We start from the raw sequence: 23,078 nt of genomic DNA, 5'->3' as shown, positions 1-23,078 counted from the left end.
TTGATAATGGAAAAGTAGAATCTGTCTTTCAGTGGTGGTGTAAAGAGTGAGGTAACTGGGCGTAAAACTAGAGCCCTTGAAAGCATGCTGGGAAAAAGCATTAGAAATCATAGTATGGGAGCTGGAGTTGAACTTGAGGGAGTGCTGGTCTGAACAACCTTATATGGCTTCTCTGTCTCAGATTGGTATGTGGTCACTCTAAGCATGGGATTGCAAAACAGAGTCCATTCTTAAAACAGGATGTGTGATATGTTTGCCAAAAAGGGAAACATGAATCATGCCTTTCTGGAAAGGTGGAATTTGGATGTGTGTGGAATTTGTTAAAAGGATAAGAATGTTGCTAAAGATAGGACTGAGAAATCTTGTAGGAGAGTTTACAGACACTCCAAAATAAATCCTTTGGAGATAAAACTTGGCACATAAAGAGACTTAAAATATTTTTACCATTTTGAACAGGTTGACAAAAAGTGAGACTATTTGAAAAATAATTGAATTGGCAACTAGGGCAAATTGTTTTCTTCAATATTTTAGTTAAAATACAGCAAGCGTCTAGAAGTTATTGTATTTATCTTCTAAATGGAGTATCAACATAATTTTGTGTTTTCAGGAACTTGTTTGATTTTCAAGGAAGTGTCTTATGTTTAGTCTAGCTTGTGTTATATGTATGTTTTTCCTCATTTCTTATTGATACAGTCTTCCAGCTCACTTGCTAAAAACTCTTGATTATTTTCTGCCTCCAGAGGATGCTCTCGTTTTAGCAGGGAAAACATTTGACATAATAAAGAAGTAAATGCTGTGCTGGTAAATGATGACAGCCAAATCTTTTTGTAGTCCATTATCATCTCTGTGGGTTTAGTTTACAGCCTGGAGCTATTGGAAGGTTGCAACACTGGACATATTTTGCAAACAGAAGGAAGGCTGAGTACTTCAGAATTATGATGTACTCTCATAAGAGGCATATTTTTAGCTCTACTACTGTTAAAAATAGATCAGTCTTTTAGTAACTGAATTTTCTTGCATTAGAATTCAGTGTAAAGTAATTTTTATCCCATTCATTGTTACAGCTAAGTTCTTAGGCCTTGTCTGTTCAGAATTTGTTCTCCAAGTTTTACTAGATATTTTTATTTTTCACTAACTTCGTCAAGCATCAAAACATAAGATGGGAGTTAGCTTATTTTCAAGGAAGGTTGTATATTTATTCATATTTCTGTTGCTTTTAAGAAAGTGAACTCTGCAGTTTGATGGTTTTTCAGTGGCTTAAAAAAATACTGATGTGTAATTCTTGGCTGTTAAGGGCTCTGCAACAGCTGTCACCAACATTACCTATCAATAATTTTATTCGTTCTTGAAAGAGGTTGCAAATTAATTAGTGAATTGCAGTTGTAATGTGACAGAAAATTAAGAAAAGTTGTTTTGGTGTCTGAGAAATAAAATCATAAGTAAAACAGTTAATTTCACTGAATTGAAGTTGTAGTGGCTTAATATTGTAGAGTAATGTTTCTATGTACCATAATAAACAGTGCTTCCAAGCAAGCAATTAAACTTTCTGGTGTAATGTTCTCTTTCCGCTGCTGAAAGTGTAGTAATTTGGTCCCTGTTGTGCACCTTTAGGAGCAGGGAACCATCGCTATTTTATGGGATACCTGTTCTTCCTGCTTTTTATGATCTGCTGGATGATCTATGGATGTATCTCTTGTGAGTAAATGTGATTTTTTTGGCTTTTTAAAGAATTGCTTCTGAGTAATTTCACAATTATAAGCCGCACCATTTTGACTAAAATTTTGGTCTGAACCCAAAGTGCAGCTTATAATCAGGTGCGACTTATATATGGACAAAGAACAAAAAGTTGTTGTTTTAGTTTGGAGGACAGGTGTCTGCTGAGAAAGGCAGGAGCTTCTCTTTGAAATGGAGAATGTAAACCCCCTCCCTCCAAATTGTTATAATTTTGAAATCAAGGGGCTCTCAGGCAAAGATATGGGAATTAGGAATAACAGTTCTTTTCTAGGGAAATTAAAATAGAAATACAGTACTACAAAGAAACAAACTCCAAACCCTGACAAAGTCAGAGTACAACCTGACACCCTGTCAGGCAGGGTGTTGGTAGCAGTCCCATTAAATGGTGGCTGCATCCTCCTGCAGTGACAGATGTCCAGTGATGATGTGGAGAAATCCGGTTTTCCTCTGGAGTCCAGTAGAGAAAGGGGCTCCCTTAGTGTCCCAAAACCTCTGTTTTTATCTTGGTAAGAAAAGTGGGGCTCTTCCTTCCCCCTGGCTGGAGCAACTTCCAATGGGATGCAGTAATTTTATCAGTCACACAGTGGGATTCAATGGGCCATTAGCAGAAAATGACTGGCTGGAGGAAGGATGGGTTGTGAAAAGATAAAGAACAATGCCCCACCTGGTTTCAGTGGATGTCCCATTAGCAGAATATCTGCCGTTGAGATAAGGATCACTGCCCCCACCCTCAACAGATGGTGATAGAATAGATACCTTTCATCACACTCTGTATTGTAACCCAAGACAGTTGCTGACACCCGGACGTGCAGTTTATAATTGTGAAATTACTGTACTTTATCTCCTCATATGGATTTTTACAGGTCTTTGCTCTATCAGAGTTTTGGGTATTTTTATCCTGGAATTGAACTGCACATTAATATTTTACTATATTGGGTGTTTCAATTTAGAAGATTGTTTTTCTTGTCCTAAATCTTTTTTTCTTCATCACAGATAAGTATGTGCATATGTCATGTGTTCAAGGAGTTGGGAAAGGAAGAGGAAGCAATTAAAGCTCTTTTGGCACTTGTCATTTTCTTGTTTAATTTAACATATTCTAATGTGGGCATTATATGTTGCTGTACAATAAACATACCTTAAATCTTCCGTATATTTTTTGACATTTTTTTCCTCTAGACTGGGGTTTCCACTGTGAGACAAGTTACACAAAGGATGGATTTTGGACCTACGTTACACAGATTGCTACCTGTTCTCCATGGATGTTTTGGATGTTTCTAAACAGTGTGTTTCACTTCATGTGGGTGGCTGTGTTACTCATGTGTCAGATGTATCAGGTATGGAAGAGCACTTCACTCATAATGCTGTATCTAGGGAGTGACATAAGAATATCAAACAGTTCTGTCATTTAAATTCTCACGTTCATTATGCTAGACTGAGTGTTTAATCTCTCGCTTCAGGAGGCAAGTGTCTACTGTCTCTCAGTATTAGGCATCATTCATTTCTAATTCACATGGCCTCTTTTTTGTGCAAGAGGTTAAAATGTCTACCTCCATCTTTCCATTCTCAGAACGACAAAAAGGTAAAACAGACCAGTAAAAGGCAATAAAGACTAATAGAGGATAAGAGCTGTGGGGCCAACCTATAATAATGTGGTATGTTATTAACAGAAAGGGAGTGGTAGCTTGAAAGAGGATGCAATAGTTTCTTACACTGCATCACTGACTGTGAGTTGAGACTATACTGTTGTACTCTAATCTGACCAAACCCAAGTTTTCTTTATCCTTTCTAAGCAAAGAAAATCCATACTGAAAGCCTTGAAGTATGACTTGTCAATAATGAATCATAAGACTTAATCTTTCCAGAAAAATTTCCTGAGAATAGAAATTATCCTCTAAGGCTTAGGTAAAGCTTTTCAGTGAGTTTAAGTTTTGTCCTCTGTTTTTACAACATTCGTTACTTACAACATATATCAATTTCAAAATCTTATGGTTTATGTTTGCTCCTGATAATTTCCCCAGTCAAAAACTCGTTTGTCAAAAGGACTTTAACCCAGTAAATTTGGTCTTTTTTCAGTTTGTCTCATGCAGTACTTGGTTGCATGTTTTTATGTGAGCTAAATTACTTTTTCTTCCTGTCTTAAGATATCTTGCTTGGGTATCACTACAAATGAAAGGATGAATGCAAGAAGATATAAGCACTTTAAAGTTACAACCACATCTATTGAAAGCCCATTCAAGTAAGTTTTGAAGCATATACAAATTTCTTATTTGTGTAGCCTTGCATACATTTGAATCATGTTGCTCATTGAAACAAAACACACCTAAATGCTTTCAGAGTATTTTCTCTACTTGGAGTGCTGAATCTTGTCAGCTGTTTTCACAGTCATACATTTTATGCAGTTAAAGGAAATGATTGATGTTTTGTAGTGTAGAGTGCATAAACAAAGAAAAGAAGGCTTTCCAGCAGTGATTGTATTTCAGTGTAGAGTTGATGGGGAGATACCATCTTTATAAAGCAGATGCTCAAACCAGAGGTAGTTGCTTACTGCAGCATGTCTGTGTTGACCTGGACATTGATTTCCACACAGGGCACTTTCTCCTGAGTAATACTTAACTGTGCTGTTGAATTTCCTCTGTGCAGTAGCTCCCCTTTCTCTCTACTCTGAGAAAAGAGGCTTCACTTTCTTCCTATTCATGAGGAAGAGCATGACCAAAGCTATTTATGGGGAAGGGAGCTGGTTGTCCCTGGAACTGAAGTGGGTGTTGCATGGGAGAGAGCAAGCTAAACATACAGGTTTTGGGCATCAGTATGTGAAAGGGTAGGTTGGGATTCTGGTTTCTGTAGTGATGAGGGTGCAAGGTGAAAGATGGAGGCTTGGGGATGAAATAGCACTGAGATGGGAATACAGGGTCATGGAGCAGCCTGTGGAGCCAAAGCAGGACATAAATGAAGGCATGAAGCTGGTATATTGATGGGTTGGGAGCATGGTACAAAAGGAGCTGGAAAAAGGAAAAAACACATCTCGTCCTGCTGCATATGCTGTGTCTCCTCTGGGAGCTACTGCTCTTTGAGGTGCCATACAGGAGAAGGAGATAATGGGAATTGCGATCAGGAGCAGTCAACATGGCTTCACAAAATCCTGTGCAATTGATGACCCTGGTTCAACCAGGGACCCACTGTGGTTCCTTTCAACCTTGCCCATTCTGTGATTCTGTTATGCAGCAGATGGATTTCTGTGCTAGAAATGTGTGTGGTCTTTTTTGGTATCTCTTCATACAGAACTTGTAATGAGAAGCAGACAAACATCTCTGTGTAGTTGCAGTGTTCCTACAGATCAGGATTGTAAGAAAACCAGATAATTGCTTTGTCTGGAAAACACAGGCTGGTGCACAGGATAGGAAAAAAGTGCTTGTTTGAACCCAAATTACTGTCACATTCACAAACCATTTTAACTAAAATAACTGCTATTATAAAAATTACTCCTGAAAATAACACCAGATGTCTGAAATAACTGACTTGGCATCACCTGTCACATGAAGCATTGACATCAGTTTCATCTCCTTTTTGCTTCGACCTGCTCTCACACATATCATTACATGAGCTTCTCTTCCAGAAAACTGTGATCTATTCAGCGCATGTCCAGTTAAGTTAAAAACTCCATGTTGGGAGATTTTATGTAGGCTTTTTAAATATATAACAGTTAATTTATTCAGCTACAGAAAGTGCTTGAATAGTTACTTAATTTAGGTAATGCTTTCTTAATTTTGTGTTGTCAAGGGACCTAATCGATCCTAGATCTGCAGCTGGTGAACCAGTATTTATGCAGAAACAGGTATCAATAAAGATGGAAATTATTCTAGTAAGACATTCACTTCACGCCTATTTGTTTTGCATCCATCTGTACAATGCAACCGTCCTCTTAGAACAGGATCTGAATTACCAGGGTGTACTACATGGTGGTGGACTTCTAAAAATATGTTTTGGTAGATAGTGGAAGAAAGTTGGTGTCTTGATTATGCCCAAGGATCAAACATTCAGTATTTTGGTGACCACTTCTTGTCTCAGAACTTGCTTATCAATTTGCTTGTCAAGTATGAATAATTCTGAATAGAGTTGGTTTTCTGAAGTTAGAAGCTTCAAGGGTGAAGAATCAAATTTGTACGTAGGTAAAAGAAGATCAGTACTTTGTTAGATGAGCTACAATATTGCTTGCTAACGTGTGTTTTTCTTTTGTTTTTAGCCATGGATGTATAAGGAACATTATAGACTTCTTTGAATTCAGATGCTGTGGTCTTTTTCGGCCTGTTATTGTGGACTGGACAAGGCAGTATACAATAGAATATGACCAAACTTCAGGATCAGGCTACCAGCTAGTGTAGCACCACCTTCATCCTGTGAGCATATCATACGAGTGGTGCCTGAAAAATTCTCTCTCTCTCTCGACTCCGCATCCCTTGAAGAGTAGCATGTTATGTGTAGGGCTGATGATGAATCATAAAGGTACCTTCTCTTCATCAGAATTTTATTAACAAAAGTAAAAATGGACAGAATAAACTGCCAAACCTGATAAGGAAGAGGAGGAAGATCAAAAAGGGATTTTAACAGTTCTTAACATGAGAATTATTCATGACAACATATTCACAGTATTTGTTATTGGGTTTTTTATTTAAGGTCTTTCACAATGGAGCATGAGATTATTGAAGTATTGACATAAGTAGTTATATTGTGCTGGGCAGAAAAATTTGTATCCCAATTATCAATAATTCCACTGAAACAAGAATCTAGAATATAAAGCTAAATTTCATGATACAGAGTTCACTGATTGCTATGTTGTAGTTCCTGTAATGTGATTTTTTAAATACAAATTTTCTGTAGTAAGATGTACATTGAAAAATATGCTTTTCAGTACTGTTAAAAATATCCTGTGGTGGGGATCCCCTGTAACATGTTAAGTTATAGCAGTAGGGCACGTCAGGTAATGTTGAGTAAAAATATGTTGCCCACATTTTTTGGTGATTGTTTTTGCCACCATTTAGTGGTACAATTGAATATTTGTAATAACCCTGTTCTGAAATAATGTAGTCTGAAATAAACAACTGCGCCAATAAGGAAAGCTTTTCTGTCAAAGTTAAAGCCCTGCTTAAATGCATGATACACGTGTAAAATTAGTTTACAGTATATAATGTTCAGGGAAAAAAAGTGGGGAAAAAATAATTATCTTTGAAGTAATTGTCTAAGCAACTTACAAACTAGCAATGTTTTAGTATTAGGTTTGGTCCTCATGCAGTACAGTGTAGTGTATTTGGAGACACGTTGGAAGGGAAATTACATGGGGGATACCACAGATATAAAAGCAAATGTCTCAGTTATGAAAAGGCAAGATAGTTCTAAATTGAATGTGATTGCAGAAGAAGAACCCAAAGTTGCCTGAAATGCTTATTCCATTTGGATGTGAAATAATGGAACCCAGACTTTAACAAAAACAAAAAATTAAGAATCCCCATAGCAGCACGTGCGCACAGAAAATGCAGAGCAGTGTTCTGAATAAGATGGTGTATTGGCACGTGGAAATCACCCTTAATTTCTGTTTTTAAGTTCTCATGCTACAGATGTGTTTGGAAGGTAAGGAATGATCTGAAATTGCATTCCAAAGGGGCTTTTCTTGAATGTGATGCACTGATTTTTGTTATGGTGTTTTCATAAACTCATAGTGAATTGTTCACTGCTTCCTTAACTATTGTTTACAGAGAGACTGAGAATCAGTTTAGTTCTCTTCTAAGTGCTGTAGCAACCCAGTGGTTCGAGGAAACCTGTGAGGGGAGTTTGGGGAGGGACCTGAAAACAGATGTCTGAGACCAGTGTAAAGAATGTGTATCTGTATATAAATAATTTATCAAATAGTTTTCTCTGTGAGTGTGTGTTTAGTGTATTTAAAGCTGCTCATTTTCATTTTATTCAACCAAAAAAGTGTAGGAAGATATCTAATGAGCTTTTAGTGATGTTAAATATTGCTGTTAATAGGCATTACGCCCTGCAAATTCACTGCATGTTTGATGCTTGGCAAAATTAGCGTTTTCTGTAATACGCAGATTACAGGTAATAAAGCAATCTAGTGGTATTCCCGGCCCTTGCCTTAGTAAGAGGAGCAGTGAAACTGTAAATAGTTGATGTTCAGTATTTGCAAGTAAACATTTTTTCTGTAGCTGTTCATGGATCTCAAGACACACACTTAGTTTGCAAGTACCAGATATCAGGATTTACAGAAGTGCAGCATTGGAGTCCTTGAATGTTTAATACTGGAAAAATCAACATTGTCTTGGACACTTTTGACAGGAGAGGTTTGGGTATAAGGGTGTCAAGAAGCTTTGGCTACTGTTGTCAGACAAAATTTGTAATCCTAACAAAAACATGCTCTATTTCTGTGAGAACAGTTTACTTCAGTTATTAATATTTTTTCTAATCAGAAAAAAGCATGAAAGCTTTACACTATGGTTTCTTCTAATCACCAATGATGTTCTGCATATTTGTTCATTCATTTCTTTTTTTGCTTTTTATTTGGGGGTCGGTTGTTGAGGAGCTTCAATATATGTTATTAAATATCACCCAGCCACCAGAAGAGCAGTGCAGTGCATGATGCAAGTTTTGGTCATGTTTGCCCAGTAGCATTAACTGCCATGAATTGTGTCATGCACTCCATGTCAAAAATGTTTGCAAAAGAAAAGGTGATCCTTGGTAGCACATAGCAATTCTGCACTATTTACGTGTCAGGGGCTCTCTGGTGACAGATCTGTTGAGACCTGCAGAATCAGTGATAGTAGGTAGTTGTGAAAATTAACATGCATACATGGATTTGGGATGTATGAAGTTTCCAGTGCAAAATGTAACTTGTCTTGAGTTAAAACTGAATTGTTGATGTAAAATCCTAAAGCAAGCAGGGGGGAGCCAACTATGCAGCGTTTTTCTGTCAAGTTATCAAACTTAAAATTCACTTGTTGAACCAAAACTGCATTGCTTCTGAAATTTAAACTGATCCAGACCAACAGCAGATCAGACCAACTTAATCTGACATAGGTAGAATAAATAGGAATTTTGTCTTGGCCCTAAACATGTACTGTTTCTTTGCAGGTTTTTGTATTCTTTGATGTCCACCAGATTTTTTTCAAATAATGTGTAAGACAGCATCACTACATTTTAAGCTGTGGATTTTTTTGTATATTATTTATAACTGTGCCAAGTATTATTTTAATACTGTCGAGATCTTGATGTGTATTACATTGTGAACAAAAAAAATCTGTAAAATGTTTAATAAACTAGCTCTCCTTACATAAATTAAATCTGTTAAATTTTGTAAGTTATTAATCAAATAAATATTGACTCTTAGATGCAGTGTTTGTATTGACTTGGGGTGTGATTTCATACAGTGTAGTTTGTGTCCAGTTTCAGAAGCCTTTCTGGAAAGATGTACAGGTGTCTTACAGATGGCATGCACCCAAATCTGTACAGGTGCCAAATCCTATGAATTACTGCACTCATAGGATTATTTATTTGTGATAAATTACACCATTGCACTACCAATTAAAGTTAGCATTCACTACTTAAATATTCCTGTCTTTTGAGCGAAGCGTGCTGACAAAGTAACATTTCTTAGGGGATAACTCCATCTAGGGAATGTTTCATGTGGCCTGATGCACTTACATAAAGACATTTGAGGTAGTCTAAGGGTCAGCCAGACCTCTACATAGGGCTAGGATGTGTCTCCAAAGATGCAAGGTTCTGGCTGGCACTTGTAGGAGGAGACAGCCTACCTTCGCTCTTCTGGTCCATGCTGAAGGTTGGAGTTTGAGTTGAAACAAGGTAATAATCCAAGTTCGAATTTAACCAGGATCTTCATAACCAGCAGTATCTATGAAAGTATAAGGCTAGACTTTGGAGCATATCTAAAGGGAAGAAAAAAAGTATTTTCTACTGAGTCTTGGTTTGGTATTGACAGTGAGAATTGATGGTGGTCTTCTCCCCTTCCCCAAGTATTCCTGGTGAGGCTGTGTCCAGGCTGACCACCATTTGGCTTGTCAGGAAAAGATCAGGGAAGTCTTTCAACCTGTGCTGGAGATCTCCATCCAAGATTTGCAGTGCTTGATCAGAGGCATTGCTGTACTTGGGAGTCCTGATGATTTGAAAGCTGGTTCCTGGCTCTGGGGCTTTTCTGGAAAGAAGCCAGCCCTCTGCATCCTCATTACGCCTTGACTAGAGTTCAGTGCCTTGCACCTCCCCGTTAGCTGCCTTTTAGTAAAATCAGACTCGCTTGCTATGAAGCAATGTCAATGGTGTGAGTAGCAGGACGGAGAGTTTTTCCCCATGTTTCCTAGGTTGTGCTGTTCTTTCTGCCGCACTCTCACCCGAAATGTGCTGCTTCAGACTTACTGTAGTAGTTTTCAGTTCTAATCTTCCCTGCTCAGTGAACTGGACAAGCTCTTGGGTCACATTTTGGGCTGGCTTGTTTTTCCTCCTATCCACATGGTTCCTTTATAACCTGTACAAAATGCTCTTTGTGTATTATTTTGAGTAGTACATATTTTTCTAATTAGGCTTTTGGCTTGAATTGCTTTGCTGCCTTAGACCATGCTCATAGATGTTGCTTGAAACCATTTTAAACTGTGCTGACACACAAGCATTCCCAGTCTTGAATGTGTTTGCATAAATTCAGTGTTGTGAAGGGTTCTTTTATCCCAAAAAACAATCAGCCTGCTTCCCAAACCAGACAAGAGTTTCAGTTTTTGGGTTTTTTTTAAATCTAATTTCTTAATCTGCAGCTGTCTGGGTAGAGTACTCCTGCATAGTAGGTTTTGTGCATAACAGCTTTTTAATACCAAAGCATGCACAGCCCCTCAGAATATTATGGTGAAAATGGTTTGGTTTTCATTTGCTAGAGACTCTGTGCCAGAGACAGGCAGCCTTTTAGGCACACAGTTACCCCTTATCTATCACTTTCAGAGCTGTGTGCCCGTACAGTAGATTAAGATTTCTGTGCACCAAGCAGCTCCTTGCCTTTGCACACGCATAGATGATGGAGGAGAGTCATTCAGCTCTGAAGGCCATGACTATGTATGTCCAGCTTTCAGCAGAGCTGTGCATCAAGTTTACAAAGCATTCTTCTTCCATCCCTGAAGTACACAGCAACACTCCGCTCATTTTTATTGCTGACAAAGTAGGCAACACTTAAATTTAGGGTATATCAACAAGCAAAGCTTTATTGAATTGATAATCAAAAGTGTTACAGTGTGATACACAAGGCAAGGAAAAAAGCAGTGTGTGTGTTTGTTTTTAAAATCATGGGCTGAACGTATACTACAGTAACTAGTATCTGTTTCACAGTAGTTAGTAACATTTAGGAAGCTCTCTTGTTCCTTGAGCAGGATCTCAGCAGAGCTGGAAGGCGTTTTTTAGCCCCCTTACTGGGCATGAACAAGGGCACCTGCGCCCTGGCCATACCCAAATCCCTTGGGGCCAAAGTTCTTCGCGTAACAACCTGCGAGGAAGATGAACATACAATAGCTGAGTCTTCTGGCACATTAATTAAGAGCAGCACTCTCTAGGCTAAGCTTCTCAGCAGCCTCTTAGGCACTAAAATATCCTCCTGGGAAGCAATGCTTAGGAAAATTTTGTTAAGCTGCACAGCTAACAGGACTCTTTGGTCCGTGTAGCTCCCCACCCACTGTGTGACAGCAACTCACAGGTCAGTTCTGTGGCTTGGTATCTGTAAGGCATTTGTTGTCATCAAACGTGTGGACACATCCATCATGTGTGGATCGAGTTTATATCCACAACCACTCAAGAAGGCAGAGCAGGATGCTAGCTGGCTTGTTTCCTTAACTCTGATCAGGCACAGGGCAAGTCTGCTGCTGCATTTCTCAGTATGTGATGTTTTACCTGATGCCAATGTCAGCTACAGCAGCAGCTTCAGTAATATCTATTTCATTTTTTACTCCATTCCTATGACTTACAGAGCACTTCCATGTGAACATGAGCCTGAAAGTCTCTTACATCAGCAATATATTGATCACTTGTCCTTTTAAGACATTCTCTTGAACCGTAAACAAATGGTCTTTGCTTCTTTTCTCACCTTTACAATAGATTTCTCCCTCTTTTTCAGTTAGGGTTGTAGATTCTAGGCTTTTTCCACACTTGGCACATCGGAAGCAGTTCTTGTGCCATGGCTAGAGAAAAAAATAAAAATAAAAAAGATAGTATTAATACACAGGATGCCCAGGTTGGTAAAAAACCACATTAACTGGAGATTTCTGCGTCACTGGTGATTAGAGATTGGGGCAATGAAAACCAGCTGAAGTGCACCAGTAGCAGACGAGAGCATCTGCATTCTGTGAGCAGCACACCCAGAATCCTGCTCAGAGCAGCATTCTAAAAGGTTTGGGCTTGCTGTGATCAATTCAGAGCACAATTTGGCTCTCTGTAGTGAGTGAGTCAGACAGCTGGCAGACTGACATGCAGTTTTACATGGTATTTTCACAGACCATCCCCCTTTTGCTGAAATATTCAGCCTCCCTCACAAGCTGCACACCTCAAGATTGTTTCCTCTTCTGGGTAAGAGGGGCTTCTTCTATAGTCTGCTTCAAGTATCTAGCAAGAGACAAAATCTTCACCTCTGAAATTTAAGGTGATCACTCAACACCGTGCATTTCAAGTGCTTTTTTTTTTCAATTAAGTTGATTGATTTGACTATTTCCAGTGCAAAAAAATGCAGTTTTAAGGTAACTGCCCTGCAGTTGGTTCCCTGCTGGGGCAGACATAACACACCTTGCTCAATTTAAAGTCCACAGAGCAAGTACAAAACAGCATAAGCAGTTCATTACCTTTCCAGCTCCTATTACTTTCTCTGCTGCATAAACAGAATCTCCACACCTCGAGCATTTCTCTGTCCCTCCAAACTTCTGAGCAAACTTGGAAGGGTTTGGATTTGTGGTGGGCCGATGAGGAGAAGGCGAGCTGAAAGAAACAGGACATTAGTTTTCTCTACTCTTTTACTAAGTGATCTCTTGCTCTGCTTAGCAACATCAACCAGCATCTGTCACATCATACAGAATAAAGCAGTGCTGCAAAACTGGATAAGTAAGTTACCAGCAAGGCTATCCAATTACATTTGGTAGGGGAAAAACCAAAGCTATGACAACAAAAAGAGAAAGGCCGTGCTTTAAAGGATAAAAAGAAGCTTCTATAAAGGCTAATTTCCTGAGGAGCCTTCCCCTTTCCACTGAACTAGAAGACCTGGACTCTATCAGGACATGGGTTTTTCAGATAGTAAGCTACAAATAATTCTGTTAAGTTCCTGTCCACTGATTATAATCAAGAACCTGAATGGATCACTGAACCTGGCTGGAAAGCATACATCATATAAACATTAAGTAATAATTTGGGAACTTGCATGAAGCAAATTGTGAGACATACCTCAGCCTCTTTCCACATGCTTTGCTTTACAGCAAGAACTTAATCAGACTAGGAATGTTTACTATTTAATGTGACTTTTGGTTTTGGCTATAATTAAGCACAAATGGTTTTTCATTTGCTAGTTAAAAATTCATTCTGCTTGTAGCCCCAGATTCTCAGCTGTCCAAATTCATCCCAGAGCAATGTTAGACCCACAGTCATCTCTGTGAGCTCATCCAATGCCATCAGCAAGTCCATAATCCAATCCCCTACGGCTCATTCATAGGATGAGTGTGTCCTTGCTTCCACTAAATCCTGCTTCTACTATTCTGACTCACACAGCCACCAGTGGGAGCTTTGTGCAATGCAGGTTCAATGCCCTGCATTCAACTAGACTGGGGTATTTTGCAGCACTTCTATTCCAAACATGAACATAAACAAAATCCAGCCTGAAAGACTCCTCTGAAAACAGTACTGAAGGACATGGGTCATGCACCCCTCAATTCGTTCACTCACCTCTCAGGCTTGATGCCTAGTCTCTCTCCCCTGTCCATGTTCAGTGTGCCTGCCCCTTGGCCATATCCATAACCTTTTGGGCCATACTTTTTCCCATAGCAAGATTTGCAATAAACTTCAGCATCATGGATTGCTACAGTTGTGCTGTCCAAGTTTTTCCGGCAGACCACTGGATGTAAAAAAAAAAAAAGAAGTTAAACTGCCTTAAGGGACTATTTCCATCAGCACATATAGTAAGCCAAAAATCAAGTGAGAAGTGATGTTATGGGGTTCCCTGTCCAAAATTCTTCCCATTAGGCTGTGAGACCACCAGAGATTAGAAGGGAGCAAGTTGCTGTTTAAATTCGTGAATTATGCTTAGCCCCATAAAGGGCTCTATTCCCTCCCACCTCTTCATGACTGTGACATTTAAAACCTGGGAACTTGCTGTGGTTTGATGAATGAGGCTGCTCAGAAACCCAGAGAGAGCAGTCAGCAGTTTCCCTTGACAGATGCCATACAGCAGGAAGCAAAAGCCTATCAGTACAGAAGAGCCCCTGTCCTGCCCTTTTGGCCAGTCTGGGGCTGGGAAAAAAAACAAACCTTCAAGGTTGCCTGCCCCTCCCACCTCAATACTGCTTCAGGGCAGAGCTGGGGCTGGTTCACAGCTGTCACCAGAGGGGCTGTGCTTTCCTGGCATTCCTACATTGTCCTTCAGCACAATGCAAACCCTCTACTCAAGGTTACAGTAGAAGGGAGAACTATTTCCTTCTTAAACCTCCTTTTGTATGCCAACTGGCACATTCTTTCCATCTGCAACAGCATTATGCCTATGAAAAAGAATTTGGGGAGAAAAAAAGAAATGCCCTCATGAATTTTTTGTTTAAAGATTTAAATGTTTTCAAAACACTGGGTGAATTTTGCTTATGGCCACATTAGCTCCAAGGTTCTTTTTACAAGACACTAATATCCAATAAGTAAATCAATTAATGCATGCTTTTTAAGTCTACTAACCCCAACACAAGTATGCACTAAGGAAAACCATGTATTCAGACACACTAGAGCCATTGTTTGACTGTAAGTTCCAGGTTTCTTTTAATAGTAACTCCCATAAAAGGCTGAAAATGAGGCAGCCGAGGCACCTAATCTTTGTTTTTTGTGACCACTGTAGAGCTCAAGGAAAGGAGCGTAGGTGTGCCGAGGCCCTCAATGCCAGCACAGCACACCAAGGTTAGGCAGCAGATTTAACAGCAAACTTGTTTGAGGGGCCCAGCTGTAACTGCAGCCAATGAAGGCTAAACCCTAGCTCTGTCCATATGTATTAATCACCAAGCAGGACAAAACAGTATCTCGTATTTGCAATAAGGTAAAATTCTCTACTTCAGACAGAGAGGCTGTCTGCTTGCAAAGTAGGAGCCTGATTCACAGGACCCTTTGTTCCCTTCATCTAAGCAGAGGTATTTTCAGCAGAGAAAGTGATTTTTAATGCCTCACTGGGCTCGTTGGTTGGACTGGAAAATAATGTTTTGGACTCCTTTCATCTGAAATAAACCACAGGCCTCTGTGCCAAGAAAGTTTAGGCTTTTGGCTATGCTAAAGCATCAACAAACTTGGCTGTGCTCGTGTGCACTGCTGTCCTGGTCTGCACAGGACTCCAGGGCAGCAGTTTGATAACTGTTCCTTCAGCTTCTGCCAGCCCCAGGACCACGGGGAGAAGCCCAGCTGAGCTCAGATCAGTGCAAACAAGGCTCTGCCACTGGCCTTCCTCCGCTGCATAAGCAACACTTAAGCCAGGTTTCCAACCTCAAGATCCCTTAGACCCCTGAGGAAAAGGCTGGCAAGAGTGCAAGTGGAAGTCCTCTGCTCTGAGACATACATCCCACCCCCGATACGATAAAACCTCCAGAAGGTGAGCTCTCTCCTTGAGACTGATGAGCCCAGGAAGCACATGGGGAAAACAGGAATCAACCCAAACACGTGGACAAAGTCATCTCTGGCCACTGCCATCCCCAGTGCATCACAAGTACCAGCTGAGTCTGGAACACCTCCTGTGGACCAGCCCCTTGCTGCTGTGACCCTCCCCACAGGTATGCCAGGAGAGATTTTGGAGGAGAATACTTACTGCAGAGGAAGCAGCACCGGTGGAAGCTCCTCCCGTCGCACTGCACCTCCTCAGCATGGTAGACGGTGCGGCCACAGGCACCACATTTGTTGCCACCTCCCCAGTTCGGCATGGTGGTTCTGTGTGCCCAGCCAGGCAGGAGGGGAGAAGGGGAGACCTTTGTTAAACACAGTGTCCTCCACCACCCTGGCCCCAGGACAGCTGGGGTTACAGGCTCCTTTAAACCAGATTTGTGAAGTTTGTGTGGCATCAGAGCACAACCCTGCAATTTCATCAACTGCTAAAAAACGTGACCTTCCACTGCGTGAGAAGTTTTTGGGACCAGTTCAACTTCCTAGCTCTTCAGATGCCAGACCAGACTTAAAGGCTTAGGCAGGCTCTCTATGGTTATTTGTAAAAGCAGACGAACTGGCAAGGGGAACAGAGACCACTGCTGCTGAACAGCAAGAAAACAGAGACACAGTCTCACGAGCCATGTCCTCTGTCCCTGCCGGGGGATTTTGAAAGTTACATAAATTGGATATGCACAAATTACAGTTTCATGCACAAGAGCTTTACTGTACCTGGAACAAATGTCCCCCCAGATGGATATAATTTCAGTTTCTATGCTTCATTAATGCTGGGCCTCTTTTCTGGTAGAAACAAACCAATTGTGCCAGCAATGGCATTTTGTTTTACTGCAGGACCTGTCATTTGGGATGTGGTACAAGCCAAAGTCCACTTCACCGGAAAACCGCTTATTAGGGTTCTAGGAATGTTCTGAGCTCTTTTGAGGTCACACTTGCACTTCAAAGTTTAAGGGCCATTATTTTCCAGGGACTCCACCCCTTTTATATGAACTGCACCTTTACAAGGCAGGTATATCAACCAAACCCAACTGCTCAAGCAGCCACAGCTGGTTTAAAAGGAAGTGAAACCCCCTCTCCTGCATTGCTGGTAATGGACACTCAGAAAACTGTGGGGACAGGCATCTCACCCGTTGTGTCAACCTTTAGCCTTGGGAACAGTTTCTGACATTAAGCCAGAAACGGTGGCTGTTCCATCTCAAGCTGATCTGCCCCACCAACCCCCCCCAAACTCCCCAGTCACCATCACCAGCAGTTCCCCCCCAGCTCAACAGGGAGCTCCTCCCATTAACTGTCTGGGGTTAAAGTTCCAAAGCAGCACTCTGATCATCACCGTTGGGATTTCTGACGCTTTCCTCCCGCCACCACCACCAGGAGTTAATACAGCCGTGTTTGCTGAACTGCCCTTGGCTTGTGACTGCTGTTTAATGCTGGCTGGCTCTCCTGCACCTCTCACCAGCACAGAGGCCAACAGCAGCCACACAAGGTTACCGCCTCCATGAGCTTAATCCAGCAGAGCTGCTCAGCACTCATCACCCCCAGTGCTCCATGCTGACCCTCATTTCACACAGGGTTTTTGGGTAACAACCATGGTTTGCCCACTGGAAGCCCAGAGGGCAACTCCTGCTGCCCTACACCACCACCAAAAGCAGAGTTCCCACAGCAACACTGCAGTTCAGGTCAACTACAAGGGAGGGAGGGAGGCTGGGAAGGAATTTCTTGGGAGCTTCTGACTTTTCTCTGCAAAACTCACCTTCAGTTACCTTGAGAATCTCTCCTAGGCCTGACAAGGAGAAGATACACCCAACAGCACCCCCACACAAAGCCCACAGCCTGCTGCCTTCAGTGAACTTTGCACTCATCCTTCTGAGCCAGAAGCAGACTACCAACCTCCGGTTCCCTCCCTCGTCAATAGGGAGGTGCTGCAAGTGCCACCGCAGGGAGCCAGACAGCAGCACTTTGCTTCAAGAGTTCCTTCTTCTCCCAACGTGTGGGACAGGCCTCAGGGCAGAGCGAGCCACCTCACACCCCAGGCAAGGTAGAGCAGACTCTATCCCAGCTGAGAGCAGCAGTTTTGGCTAAGCCTGAATTACATGACCCATCTTGCTTGGTAAAACAAGCCTCCTGCCCCAGCAGCATGAGCAGCAGTTCAGCAGTTTTAGGGATGCAAGGCAGGATGTGTGGTTCCCAAGTAAGACATGCTGCCAGGTAGCTGCTACAAGACCTTTGTCCAAGACAAGCAGAGAGCCATTCATGGCATCTGGGAAAATAAGATTAGTTTATTAACCTAAATTGGGCCACCTGGGGTACATTCCGAAGCAAGAGCTTAGGAAACTTCCTCAGAGTGGCTGAGCAGTGCCTTTTGCACACCGACACCAATTACTGAGATAGCCCTTTGTTTAATACTTCCACGGGATTAGCATCATTACTGCTCCATGGTTTAGCACTAACACCCTGACCTAGCTCATAAAATTAGTTTTATGACATTTCCCACTTTGCTTTTGTCATTCTTGGCACAACTGTACAGTCTAAAAATCAAGATTCCATTTCTTTTATCCAAGTGCTTGGCTGTGCTACTGCACAGCAGCTGACATCAATCACAGCAAAGAGCGTCCTTAGTTAAAGAGAATATAGGCTGCACAACGTTTTGGAAAAGGAATGCATGCACTGGAAAAAAAACAGAAAAAAGGAGAAGAGATTCCTTTCCACACTGTGTGCTTTCCAAAATGTAAATGGTATTTGGTACAAGAATTACTTCTGTCTTTTCCTCTCATCACTGCCATGCTCATGTTCTTTTGTGCATTTACATGAGCCTACATTATTTTAATCATTTTGTTAGCAAACAATAATTTAATTTCATGCACACTAGAAATGAGGACCTGAATCAGGTTTCCCCAGCTTTGCCCCAGATTTCACATACAATATTGGGCAACATAGGGTGCAGCTCCACCTTTTCTTCCTGAGACAAAATACTAGACGACCCGACAACCATTAGCTAACTCAAAACTTCTCATAAGGGCTTTGGGAATTCATTAAATGAAAAACAAAAAGGAACTAAAGTCGGTACTCCAAGGTAACCATATTCTCTTCCAGAGAAAGTATTTCCATTTATCCTCCCCACGATGTCCCCATGACGGCTTGCGTGGGAAGAACGGCCAATATTTCCCCAGTTATTCACCAGCAGCAGCTCCCTCCTGGCAGTGGGGCTCAGGAGGAGGCGAGGGAGTGCCCTGCAGTACGGAGGTGCCCCGGGACAGCCGCGGTGCCCTGCAGCCATGGAGGTGCCCCGGGACAGCCATGGAGGTGCCCCGGGACAGCCGCGGTGCCCCGCAGCCATGGAGGTGCCCCGGGACAGCCGCGGTGCCCTGCAGCCATGGAGGTGCCCCGGGACAGCCGCGGTGCCCCGGGACAGCCGGTGGTGTCCCGGGACAGCCGCGGTGCTGCCCGCACGCCGCTCCCAGCATTGCCCCGCCGCCTCCCGCCGCCCAGGGCTCAGACCTCCAGCCCCGCCTCAAGCCTGCCCTGCTCCCTCGGGACTCTGCCTAGCCCATGCTCCAGGGAGCTCAAAAGCAGCAATTAAACATCCAGGTGATCTCACTGCCAGCACCAACAATTCTGTCTGGGCTGCGGCTTGATGGCAGCTGTTTGTACTCAGCACGTCACCCACGGGACAAGCCACGGCAGCCGCCAAGTCCTTTCCGACCCGTTGGTTAACAGCGGCTCTAATCCAAGAGACCTAAGCCAGCCGCAAGACAGACACACAAGAATTCCAGGCTCTCCGGTTATCCCAGACGGCTTTCTCGGCGGCCCGTCGGGGAAGCCCCGGTGCGTGGCAGCTCCATCACTAGAGCAGCCAAGCAGCAGGAGCGGGTGAGCATCGCCCCGGCACCCGCCCGTGTCGTGCCGCTCGCCACCCTGTCCCGGTACTCACCTCGGCTCGGCTCGGCGCGTCTCAGCACGGCGCGGCCCCGCGGCGCCTTAAAGGGCCGGGGCGGAGCCACGAGTGCCGGGCCCAGCCCCGCGGCCCCGCTGCCGGCGCGGCGCTGCCCGCGCTGGGCCGCCCGAGGGCGAGCGGCGCAGGCCCGGCCCTGCCGCGGCCTCCCCGGGGGCGTAGGACGTGTCCGGGCTGCAGCTCGCACCGCAGGACCCCAGCCTGTGCTTTTACCCAGTTTAAGGATTCTGCTTGACATTCGTGCAGGCTCCGTGACCGTGTTTCCCCAGGGCACGGGGAAGGAAGGGATGGATGGAGGGCTCGGAAAGAGGTTTCCCGGGAGGTGAGGAGGGGCGAAGGCAGGAGCCCGTGCTCCCTCGGGGGACCCGGCACCGCCGCTCCCGCTGAACCGCTGCTCCCGTGGGGACTGATTAGGGGAGGCTTTAATAGTTTTCACTAAAGGCCGGCAATTAGGGCTGTCTACAGCATGCTGGAGAAAACTGCCCGAGGCTTCAGCTGCTTTTTATAAGTGTCCCCGTCTCCCAGTTTCCCAGGGCTGTTGCACACTGGCTCTGTGGGTTTGAGGATTATGCACAGCGCTCCCTATTTCTAGCGGGAGATGTGGGTTTATTCCCTGCTGGTTATTAACCCAATACCAAATCACCTACTCGTTGCCCACAGGAATGCCGGGCAGCGGGACATTTTCACACGCACCAGAGACAGAGCCCAGGAATGAAGGCCAGCGGGCTTGGTGGAGCAGCACCTACGAGCCCTCCTGCACAAGCACTGCGGGGAAATGGCTGTGTGCTGCTGGGGTGACACATCCCGGCAGTGTTGGCACAGACAGCTGGGTGACATGCAGCCTGTGCCCAAACTGCCTGTACTGTGAGATGACTGAGAATTACCTCCACACCAGGCCAGAGAATGAGAAGGCTTACCTGTCCTCTCCCTTAAAATGTTCTTTCCATGTAATGCAGCCGGCGTGCTGGCAGCTGCAACTTGCTGAGATTTCTTTGCTTTCCAGTTTTTAGTTTTCTTTTTTTAATTTGTAATGAATCTTGAATGACCAGACTGTGCATGATTTCTGTGTGTCTCAAAGTCCTGCTCGTTAAGCAAAGGCAGTATCTGTTCCTGTGGAACAAGTTGGTGTTCCCTGTGAGCAAGACCAAGAGTCTGACCTCAAGCATCATAGCAAAAACTTTAACTTAGGCTTTGAGGGAAGCGAGCTCTAGGAGAAGCAGAAGTGTTAGCAACTGCTGTTTCTCGAGCTGGAGGTTGCATGAAGGGAGGGGATGTCTCAAAATCGGGCAAGAGGCTATGAGTCAGAGTAGGCTGACTCCATTTGCTGCAAGAATTGCCTGTGCTTTCTTGTCCAACCTGTCCTGCTCCCAGCCCTGCTGGAACCACTTGTGATGATGCTAAGTTATTTGCCATGTCTCCTCGGGTAGCCTCCAGAGCTGATAGATTTTGTCGTTTGATACATTTCCTACAGACTATAAAAAATAAACAGCAGAGATCTCAACGGGAAGAGAGAAGCTTTGCAGACCTAGCAAGGGCTGACCATACTCAATGAAAGGAAATTCTCACTGTGACTAAGGGGCCGTGCTGGTATGAAATAAAACACTCTTCAGTGGTGAGGCACTGCTGGCTGAGCTAGAAGACAGTCTAATATCCAGTATTTCATTTTCTCATGTTTAGTACTTAGTTTGTCATAAACAGAGTAACTATGAGGGTCAGACATAAGTATATTAAGTCCATTACTATAGGAACAATATTAAGGAATACATTACTGCAACACTTAGGAATAATACCTTGGAATGTAGGAAAACTAATGAAAGAATGACAACTTTTACTATATACTTTTAAAAAATATTGTTATGGACTATTTTTATCAATAAACTTTAAAAATATAAGTATGTGTATTTGTTATCTATAAATAATGTATATTTGTTATCTATAAATACACAGTTATTTTATTTTTAAGCATACTTATTCTGTCTCCTCTGCAGGTCTCTTTTTCTCTGTTTCTTTCCTGAGAGCATAGTTCAGAATGTATTTAAGATAAAGTCTGAATCCAGCCCTGCTGCATTCCTCTTTGCTGTCCTGCACTCCTTCAACCTGTCACCCTGCCATTGCCCAAACAGCCCACTGCCCCTTCACCTTTCTCAGCCTCCTCCTGACCCGATCCTATCCTTCCCTGTGTTCCTGCCTAACACCTGCTGTAAACTACTCTTTCTGACTCACCCAAAGTTTCAGGTGATGTCTGTAATCACTGGCCTGGGGAGGAATTCCCACCAACCACCGTGGCAGGCCCAAGTAGGCAGCCTGGCTCCTGCAGTCTGCCAGCTTTTTGTCTGACTTTTGCCATTTTGAGCTCAGCAGATTATAATTAGGACAGTTTGTTTTCTGAAAAGCAAGTGTTCAAGTGTATTAACAGCTCCTGCTGCTTTCTCCTGCTGATTCAGCAGCTCAGGGGTAGGGTGGTGGTGTGTGTGTGCTTCCTCTCTGTTCTTCTGCTTCCTTAGCCATGGGAAAGGCTCTACACAAAACTAGTTCTACCCCACATGTAAAATTCACCTGAAGCACGTTTATCACCTCAGAACAAATTTCTCAAGGTTTTAGCCATGCCATAATTTTATGCAAGAGTCATTTTCCATGTTTTGAAAAGCTGAGTAAATCATCAGCTTGTTTGACCTAGTTCTCGAAAGACTTTGCACACATCAGTGTACTCAGGCCTTTTGCATCCACTAAATACCTTCCACTCACCTGGGATTATCTTATCCTCGTTTGATCTTGTAAGCATGGCCCCATGGCAGAGTCAATCTGCTCTGCTGGTAATCTTTGCTATCATTTTCTGAATGTTTATTCCAGCTACTCCAGATCTTACTTTGTAGGGGGTATATTCATATTCTGACACTGTTTTTTTTGTCAGAAGCAGTTTCATCCAAATACTGTTACTACTGACCAACTACCTGAAGTATGTTCTCCTAAGAGCATGATTTTAGGTATTTTCTTCTATTAGGAAAGCTGTTTTGAAGCTAGCATTAGAATTTATTGTTTACTAGCCTGGGAGGTCAGACACTGTGCAGTGCTTCCCATGGTACTGTGGTTAATTTCTCACTGGCCATCCCCTAAACTTACCCCTAGTAAACGTGATTTTCAAGTGCAATATCAGCTAGTGAAAAATTAATTTGTGCCCAGCATTACTCAGATTTTTCCTATCACAGAAGGAACTATGTGTTTTGGTGATTTCCTTGTCTAAGCATCCATGCATCTCAAGAGTGTTATACATTTATTCTACTTTAACTACAATAATGATAAATTAGTGAAGTTTGCACAAATTAATGAAAATACAACAGACAATTCTAGAGTTTTCCAGAGCTGTGATTTTTGTTTTTTAATTGTCTCTTCAAGTCCAATGTACAGATATGGAAAGCATTCTCAGTAAGAGAAGACTGTGCTTGCTAAGATTATTGATTTCTTTATCATTGGCCATGTTTTTATTTTATTT

The 23,078-nt window shown here is 42.8% G+C and overlaps 2 protein-coding genes and 1 long non-coding RNA gene across 3 annotated transcripts in view; 2 read left to right on the top strand and 1 right to left on the bottom strand.

The window, feature by feature from the left end:
• The window catches only part of ZDHHC17 (zinc finger DHHC-type palmitoyltransferase 17), a 68,545-nt gene extending 59,431 nt beyond the window's left edge, over nucleotides 1-9,114 (top strand). Inside the window, exons 14-17 of the mRNA XM_033057969.1 lie at nucleotides 1,612-1,695; nucleotides 2,911-3,068; nucleotides 3,876-3,970; nucleotides 5,975-9,114. Of these exons, the coding sequence (XP_032913860.1) occupies nucleotides 1,612-1,695; nucleotides 2,911-3,068; nucleotides 3,876-3,970; nucleotides 5,975-6,113 (476 nt within the window). The 3' untranslated portion in view covers nucleotides 6,114-9,114. The remainder of the gene's footprint in view (nucleotides 1-1,611; nucleotides 1,696-2,910; nucleotides 3,069-3,875; nucleotides 3,971-5,974) is intronic.
• A 1,841-nt stretch (nucleotides 9,115-10,955) lies between these two features.
• Nucleotides 10,956-19,649, bottom strand: CSRP2 (cysteine and glycine rich protein 2). Its single transcript, XM_033059017.1, has 6 exons — nucleotides 19,568-19,649; nucleotides 15,791-15,909; nucleotides 13,690-13,858; nucleotides 12,603-12,735; nucleotides 11,855-11,948; nucleotides 10,956-11,260 (listed from the first exon to the last, which is right to left on the bottom strand). The coding sequence occupies exons 2-6, from the start codon at nucleotides 15,900-15,902 to the stop codon at nucleotides 11,184-11,186; spliced, it is 585 nt and encodes a 194-aa protein (XP_032914908.1). The 5' UTR covers nucleotides 15,903-15,909; nucleotides 19,568-19,649; the 3' UTR covers nucleotides 10,956-11,183.
• A 76-nt stretch (nucleotides 19,650-19,725) lies between these two features.
• On the top strand, nucleotides 19,726-21,399 carry LOC116995567. Its single transcript, XR_004417757.1, has 2 exons — nucleotides 19,726-19,910; nucleotides 20,249-21,399. It is a non-coding gene; the product is annotated as an uncharacterized LOC116995567 (long non-coding RNA).
• The last annotated feature ends 1,679 nt before the right edge of the window (nucleotides 21,400-23,078 follow it).

This window comes from Catharus ustulatus, chromosome 4, assembly GCF_009819885.2.
Source record: "Catharus ustulatus isolate bCatUst1 chromosome 4, bCatUst1.pri.v2, whole genome shotgun sequence".
Lineage (NCBI taxonomy): Eukaryota > Metazoa > Chordata > Aves > Passeriformes > Turdidae > Catharus > Catharus ustulatus.
The sequence above is the reverse complement of the archived record's forward strand: the minus strand, read 5'-3'. Positions and strand labels throughout refer to the sequence as shown.